Source organism: Miniopterus natalensis, chromosome 17, assembly GCF_054644295.1.
Source record: "Miniopterus natalensis isolate mMinNat1 chromosome 17, mMinNat1.hap1, whole genome shotgun sequence".
NCBI classification, from domain to species: Eukaryota; Metazoa; Chordata; class Mammalia; order Chiroptera; family Miniopteridae; genus Miniopterus; species Miniopterus natalensis.
Genome location: NC_142097.1, coordinates 20,929,077 through 20,937,643, shown reverse-complemented (window position 1 = coordinate 20,937,643; position 8,567 = coordinate 20,929,077). Strand labels below are relative to the sequence as shown.

The 8,567-nt window shown below is 46.9% G+C and overlaps 1 protein-coding gene across 1 annotated transcript; it reads left to right on the top strand.

The window, feature by feature from the left end:
- The first annotated feature begins 633 nt into the window (after window positions 1–633).
- Window positions 634–7,063, top strand: CCL5 (C-C motif chemokine ligand 5). The gene is made up of 3 exons (XM_016202051.2): window positions 634–709; window positions 1,848–1,959; window positions 6,591–7,063. The coding sequence occupies exons 1-3, from the start codon at window positions 634–636 to the stop codon at window positions 6,676–6,678; spliced, it is 276 nt and encodes a 91-aa protein (XP_016057537.1). The 3' UTR covers window positions 6,679–7,063.
- Window positions 7,064–8,567: the final 1,504 nt, after the last annotated feature.

Genomic DNA, 8,567 nt, shown 5'->3' with positions numbered 1-8,567 from the left:
TCTCAGAGGACCCCTCCCCTTCTCAATAAAACACCTCATATAATAAATAATTTCCTTTCACAGATGAGAGAGAATATACAGACCTGCAATGCATCACAAAGAACTTTGAAAACAACCAAATAAACACCCAGCTGTTTCTGATCGTGTCCTAGCTGTCCCTCCTCCTGCCCTTAGGGAAGCAGCTTCCTGGCCCGGGAGGAACCCAGCCCTGGAAGGTGAAGCTGAGGATGCCGGCAGAGGAAGCCGGCAGAGGAAGCGGTTCTCTGCCACCAGGGCTGTGATAGCTCTTCGTGAGGGCAAACGGCGACCCGATGAGCTCACTTCGTGGATCTAAGGTTGGTGAGGAGGAGAGGGAGAGTGGGGGAGGGAGAGGGAAAAGGGAAAAAGAGAGAAAGGAAGGAAGGAAAGGGAAGGAGAGAGCCTCACGTTTCCAGAGGCTATTTCAGTTTTCTTTTCCATTTAATGCAATTTCACTTATGATGTCAGCCAATGAGTGGCTACTATTTTGGAAACTCCCCTTAGGGGAGCCCCCTCTACTGGCCTCCCTATAAAGGGCCAGCCTGAGCTTCAGAGAATCCCTGCAGAGGATCCTAAGACAGCACAGTCTCTCCCACTGTCTCTGCCAGAGGTGCCATGAAGGTCTCCGCAGCTGCCCTCGCCACCCTCCTCGCCGCTGCCGCCTTCTGCGCTCCTGCATCCGCCTCCCCATGTAAGTCCCAGTCCTGACCACCTGAGTCAGACCCTCAGGCTAACCCAGGCCTTGCCCTCTTTTCAACTATAGCATTTATACTGTCTGGACCCTGTGGCTTTCATTCTTATTTATTGCTTTTCCCTGATGCCCACTGGTCCCTGATAGATCTCTAAGCCACTTCATGGCAGGGATCCTCGGATTCACTTTTCTGCGTTTTCAGGGTCTACACCCCAAAAGCTTGCAGGTATCACTGAGTGTGAACTGATGCTGCTGATATTAGTAGGCAGGGGCAGCTCTCGCTGACCTCAAAACATGACTCACTCATGCCTAACACCAGCAGGGTTTCTTAGAAACCTATAAGCACTTAACTAAAACCCTCCTGGGACAGTCACATTTCCCCCCATTTCATAGGTGGAAAAAATGAGTCATGGGAAAGGATAATGAAAGCTAATGAAATACCTGCTATGGGTCAAGTATTATGCTGATTGCTTTATATATATCATCTTATTTAATACAACTATTCTTTCAGTAGCTGTCCTTAACTTACAGATGGGGTAAAGAGGCCCAGAGAGGTTAGGTAACTTGCCAAGGTCACACAGCTAGGAGTGGGGAATCTGGTGTTCAAATTCTGTCCTCTTTGGCTCTTAAACACTTCTACTCTGCTGGGAAATGGCAACTGACATTTCCCAGGGTTATCCTGAATTAATCAACCAACAAAAAGTCATCCCTCTCTGTTAGAGCCCTTCTTACTCTGCCTCAGCCAAGACTCCTAGGATCCAGTATGCATCTTCAGTCTGAGTTTTGGAAGCCTCCCCCCAGCACACCCGACGTCTCAAAGAAACCAAGTTCTGAATCCATTGAGGATCCTAGAAGGGCAAGAATAAGGGCAGAGGGCCCAGCACAAGTCAGGAGGAGGCCCAGCATGTCCCAAGAGCCAGAGGTGTGAGGTGGTGGTGTAAAGAGGATACAAGCTAGGCACGAGGATTAGATGAGGGGTTTGGGAGATCCTCTCAGTCCTCTCTTGGGACTCCAACTCTGTCTGAGCCTCAGTTTCAGCCAAAGGAGAATAAGTCTATTTAAGATAAATCTTATAAAGTACCAAGCACAATACCCAGTGTGCACTGGCAATGAGTTCAGGCTTTTTTCCTTCTCCCAGATGCCTCGGACACCACACCCTGCTGCTTTGGCTACATCACCCGCCCACTGCCTCGTGCCCACCTCCGCGAGTATTTCTACACCAGCAGCAAGTGTTCCATGCCAGCAGTCGTGTGAGTCTCAGTCCCATGGAACCCTCCAGGGGGGTGAGGAAGGGACGTCTTTGGTTGCAGAGCCTGTCCCCCCAGGAGCCCTCTGAGAGGGTGCCCAGTCCACTCTGCCCATCCTCTAGCTGCTCAAATAGCCATGGCTCCTCCCTCTAACTTCAGATTCCCCAGCTATCATGAAAAGGATTAGACAAGGTGTCCTTGGAGGGTCCTCCCCACTCTGATGGACTAGGTTAGGTCTCCGATCTCTGCAGATGTGACTTATTTGAATGTCATTTGCAATGCCCTTGCATGAAGATCAACTCAGTCATCACTTTCCTATTAAGAATCCCACAGGCTCCCGTATCCCACAGCCTATCAAATCCACCCAAAACCTCAGAGGAGCCCAGCCAGTGTGACTCAGAGGTTGGGCATTGACCTAGGATCCAGGAGATCACGGTTCGATTCCTGGTCAGGGCACATGCCCAGGTTGCAGGCTAGATCCCCAGTAGGAGGCCCGCAGGAGGCAGCCGATCAATGACTCTCTCTCATCGATGTTTCTATCTCTTCCTCTCCCTTCCTCTCTCTGAAATCAATAAAAAATATTTTATAAAAAAATTAAAATAAAATAACACCTCAGAGGAACTAGGGAGGAGAGGTCAGAAGTCAGGGTCTTAGTTGTAGTCACTGTGTAAAAAAAATACTTTACTGATTGGTGAAGAAATAATGAGATTCTCCTTTAAATATGCAAGCTTATACATTTGAAAAAATATACTAATCCCTACTACTTAGGAAGTGCCCACTGTATGTCAAATGACTTACACTTATTATCGCTAAATTTCATCATAATAGCCTGAGATGTATGCATAATTCTCTCCGTTTCCCATGACGAAACCAAGACTCAGAGAGGTTTGGTGACTTGACCACGCTTGTACAACAATGAGGGGTAGAGCCTGTCTCTGAACCTTCCTCTTTCTACTGGAGCAAGGCCATTAGTGGTAGTTGCTTAAGAAATTTAAGACAAGAGAGACATAAAGAATGAAAATGGGGCAGTTGTGAAGTTTCCTATTTAATGGTGACATTTTTAATCCAAAAATTCCTGTGACTCTGGCAAACTTGCAGGTATTCAGAGTTGGCCATTGGTTCTAAAGAATCTTTCAAAGTATAGTGGTAGTATTTAGCACTACTAATTTTACTTCTGAAAACAAGTATTTTTCTAAAGAAAAAAGTTCTTCTTTGAGCACCTGTCACAGACAGGCAGAGATGAGTAACCCACCATCCCTGCCATATGGGTCTCACAGTCTAATAAGAGGAGGGACAGACGCAGCAATGACAAGGGCGCCTGCACAGGAACATTACAAAGGCTTCAGGGGTTAGGAGAAGGTACTTAGGGGAAGTTTGCTGCAAAAGGTGCCGTCTGAGTTGGGAATAGAAAAGCCTGAGGGACTGGGTATATCAGGCAAGGGGATGTCACCAGGGCTCTCCTTTGGCGTATGGAGTCTCCATGTAGGAAAGCACTGAGGGCTCTGAGTGTCGGCACAATGAAGCAAGAGCGTTAGTGCTGTCAAGTGTGGAATGAACTGGAATAGGGAAATCATAGAAAACCGGGATCCAGTTAAGAGGCTCTTGTCATTACCCATGTGAATGGTACTGAAGGCTGGACAGGACAGGATAGGGGAAAGGAAGGGGGAAGGAAAGGGGAAAGGGAAGAGGGAAGGAAAGAGGAGGGAAAGGAGAAGGGGAAAGGGAAAGGGAAGGAAAGGGGGAAGGAAGGGGGAAGGAAAGCCCAGGTGAGAAACCTTCAGAGGTGGAGTGGGCGAGCCCTGGTAGGTGATGTAAAGTCAGGAGCAAGGAAGAGAGAAGGGTTGAAGGTGATGTTGAGGCTTCAACCCAGATGGCTGGAGAAGTATGGAGCCCCCTGAAGAAGTGCTGTTTAAAGAGGAAAGAGCCAAGTTACCAGCACGATGACCCTGTGGGAATGTCCAGAAGAGTGTGTGGGACTGAGGTTGATAGCTAAGGAAAGGGTGTTGGGACTAGAGATATGACATTCTTTGATAGGAGGAAGGGTCTCCCAATATAAGAGTGCCAATGAGCATAGTCTTAGCTGGCTCCAGAGCTAGTCTGCCTTTGTTAGAATCCCAGCCCTGCCCGTTGGTAGCTACATGAGTTTGGGCCTATCACTTAACTTCTCTGAGCCTCAGTTTCTTCATCTGTAAAGAGGAGTAAAATAGAATTAATTCTCCCACTGGGTCAAAGTAAGAATAATAAAATGAAAGATTAAATATTTCCCTCTCCTCATCTAAATGCATTATTCTACACATAGAAGGGATAAGTGAAACCTGATGACTGAAGGTAATTCATTCAATAACTCATTCAATAAACATCCATTAAGCACCCACTGTGTGCTAGCCCTGGGGCCAGACACTCAGGAAAGCACACAGAAAAGGGCAGCAACTTTGGGCAGTTCTCAAGGGACAGGTAAAAGTGGAGGCTCTCACCAGACGGAGCAGGAAAAGAGGTAGGAGGGAAGTCAGGGAAGTAGAGGGTCCCCGATGCAGGGGGCATGGAGAGAAGGCTTGGTGAGGAGGGGCTGTGTTCCAGTGTCCTATTCTACAGGGAGCAGGACGAAATGGAGGCCTGAGCAAGCCTGACCCCTGATGTTTGTTTCCTGGCCTTTTGATTTCCTGGCCACAGACGAAGGGGGCCAAGGAGAGCAGATAATGACTCAGCAGGATTTCCTGTATGACACCTGGCTTACCAAGGGCAGGGGCTGAAGCTCTCTCACCACCCCAAATAAGGAAACAAACACTAGGAGGCACTAGAGCCCAGAAGACCTCTTCTGCTCCCTTTCTCTTTGCAGGCCAAAACAAGAAAGGTCCAAGTAGGCAGGGCTGGCCCTAAAGTAACATGTCTATTGGAAGCACTGCTATCTAGGCCCAAGGTCTCTCCCAAACAGAACCAGTACCCCAAGAATGGGTCAGGCAAGCAACTAAATTGAGCCCATGATCCCCAGGCTTTAAATTCCTCCAACTTATGCAATCAACATTTGCGGAGATCAGGCCTCTGGCTCTCCTAGACCTCCCTCCACATTCTGGCCAGTTAATTGGTAGAAGTGCTTTGACACTGCCAGTATCTCGGGGCCCTCAACCTCTGTGCACCACAGTGCCCTGTACCAGGCCCTTTGGTCTCATGTTGCTCTGACCCACCCTAAAGCAGAGATCCCACAGCATTCCAGTAACAACACATGTATGGTATCTTCAAAACTACTCAACACATACTATCTCATTTGACCTTCACAATAATTGTACAAAGTAGGAATTATTTCTATCCACACTTTAGAGATAAGTGAACAGACTTGCCGAAGGTAATCCAACTCATAAGTGGTGAAATCAAGACTCCAATTTATGCCCTTTGTTCATTCACCCACACGGGCATAGATGTATCCACTCGTTGAGTGTCTACCCTGTGTTAGACACTGTGTTATCTAAAGCCAAATCACAGGTGTTTTCTTTTGGAGGAGGGGGGTACTTTTTTAATTTTAATTTTTCAATTACAGTTGACATTCAGTATTACAATAGTTTCAGGTGTACATCATAGTGGTTAGGCATTTACATAACATGAATTGATCCCCCCAGTAAGTCTAGTACCCACCTGGCACTATACATAGTTATCACAATATTACTGACTACATTCCCTATGCTGTACTTTACACCCCCATGACTGTTTTGTAATTTCCAATTTGTACTTCTTAATCCCTTCACCTTTTTCCCCCAGCCCCCAACCTCTCTCCCATCTGGCAAACCATTAGTCTGTCCTCTGTACGTATAAGTGTGTTTCTGTTTTCATAGTTCATTTATTTTGTTTTTTAGATTCCACGTATAAGTGAAATCACAAAGCATTTGTCCTTCTCTGTCTGATTTAGTACACTTAGCATATACCCTTTAGGTTCACTCATGTTCAGGGCCCTTTCAAGGGACACAGGAAAAAGTAAGCGGATCTCATATAATAAACAATCCAGCCCGACATGTATAGCCCCTTCCTCTACATCAGAGCTAATAACCCTGGGTAAACATTTTAATCATCTGAGGAGCTTTGAAAAATTACTAATGCCCAGACCCCTCACAGGTTTGTTTTTCCACTTCCAGTCTCCCACTTATTCAGCCATGACCCAGTTCCTGGAGGGACACCTCTTTTTCTCTGCATCTCAAGCACCCAGCACAGGGTCTGAAACAGAGGAAGTGCTGAGGAAAGGCTAGGGGTCGACCAGCTCAACCCTGGGCTCCTTGGGTCCCCTGTCACCTTAGCTCTCCAGGCAGCGAGCGTGTGTGTGTGTGTGTGTGTGTGTGTGTGTGTGTGTGTGTGTGTGTGTGTGTGTGTGTGTGTGTGTGTGTGTGAGAGAGAGAGAGAGAGAGAGAGAGAGAGAGAGAGAGAGAGAGAGAGAGTTACAGTGCACACAAATCTGCTTCTGGCTTGGGGCCCTTTGAATCAACAGAAGAGGGAATGTCCTTTCCTTAAAAGCCATAGATATAATCTTATGGAGCTCCAAAAATGCCCCACCCAGTACCATCATCATCTCCCCTTATGCCTCAATCCGTCTCATTCCTAAAACTGGCTGTCCCAGCGCTGACCAGGTCTCACTGTCTTCTCCTCTCTCACAGCTTAATCACCCGAAAGGACCGCCAGGTGTGCGCCAACCCAGAGAAGAAATGGGTGAAGGAGTATATCAACTCTCTGGAGATGAGCTAGGATGGAGAGCGCCTTGAACCCCAACTCGCGCACTTTCTTATTGCTTCTTGCTCTCAGCCTAACCAGCTTAGGAGGCTTCTCCCCAATCCTTACTCCCACCCCTCCTTGGAGGGCCCCAATTCCACCACACAGCAGCAGCTGTAAAAGCCCCCCCCCCCCCCCAGAGCCCCCAAGAGCTCCTGAGGCTCTGCCTTGTGCATAGGAAATCTCTAGGCTTTGAGGGGCAGGCCCCTCAGCTCAGGCATGGCTCTGCAGTCAGGAAGGAAGTCGGCATGCCTCGGGTCAGTGTGCCTCTGGAGGCAAAGGAGGGAGAAAAACTGAGCTTCCATGGTCATGTCCCGTGGCCAAAGCTCCCATCTCGGCCCCTCATTGGGATAGGCTGACTGGCAAAAGTGAGAAATCGGCTTTCCATTAAAATTCTCAAGACAATTACAAAGCTGGCTCCTGGTGTGATTTCCTCCTCGGGCACCCTCCTTTCTCATGAACATTAAGCACACAGGGGTGCACACATCTGGTGTCCGCCCTAGATTTGGGGGCCATGGCCCTGCACAATGAGCAGGGCTGTGAGCACAAACTCTCTGGGGAAGGGCATGGGGAGGGCAGCGCAGGTAAAGTAACTAGTGGCTTATCCACTCTGGGGGAAAACAAGAGTCACTACATCCCCATACCAAGGCCCCAGGAATTTATCTCACTCCCTGCCATAGCACCTCCGTTTCCTCAGACTGTGGCTGGCCCTTCCACTCACTCTGTTCCCCTTCCACCCTGGTCTACCCTATACCTCATCCCCAGTGGGGGATACTCTACACTCTTGCTCCTGGAGTAGGTTTTTAATGGCAATCACCAAACACCTCAGTTCTTTCAAATAAAGAGGATAAGTAAAGAGGTGGGAGTACTCCAACTTTCCCATCTGTGTGTACCTTCATGTAAACATATATTGACAATATATATTGTGGGAAATATAGCTAGCATAACTGAGCGCTCACTATGTGCCAGGCATTGCCAACCCCTTACATTCATCACCCTTCATCCTCACAGCCCTTTGGGGGAGGTAGTATTATTAACCATGTTTACAGTTGGGAAAATCCTCGGTAAGAAAAGGAAATAACTTGTAAGAAGCCCCAAAGTTAAAAAAAAAAAAAAAAAAAAAAAAAAAAGGGTGGGTGGGTGGGACATTTAAACACATCAGGTCTAATGTCGAAGCCCATGGTTTTGTTTTTTTTAACCTTTAATTTGCAAAATTTCAAACCTACAGAAATTTGTAAGAATACACCCACATACCCATCATCTAGATTCAAATATTAACATTTTACCATATTTGCTTTATCTATACGCATATACGTGTGAGCGTATATGTATATATGGTTGGTATAATATTTTTTTTCCCTGAATTTGAGAGTAAGTTGCAGATGTGATATCACTTCACCCCTAAAACTTTCAGTACATAGTTCACACTCAGAAAACTTAACATTGACACGGTATAATTTTCTAAAACACAGGCCCTGATCAAATCCCCATAATTGTACCAATGTCTCTTATAGCTATTTTTTAAATCCAGGATACAATTATGTGCACATATTGGATTTAGCTGTCATGTCTCTTTGGTGCCCTTTAACAGAGATTTTTGTCTTTAAGAACACTGATATTTTTTAGGAGCTCAGATCAGATTTTTGTGGAACATTTTATTTGAATTTGCCTGATTGTTTCCTCCTAATTAAACTCAGGGTAAACGTTTCTGGCAGGAATAGCAGGTGGGTGGTGCTGTCTTTCTCAGTGCAGCACATAGGGGCATACAACGTGAGTTTACTAGTGATGTCAAGTCTGATGGCTTGGTGGCCAATGTTCTCTTGCTACAGTGAGCTGTCTTCTGTGTGCCAGGCACTGTGTTAGGC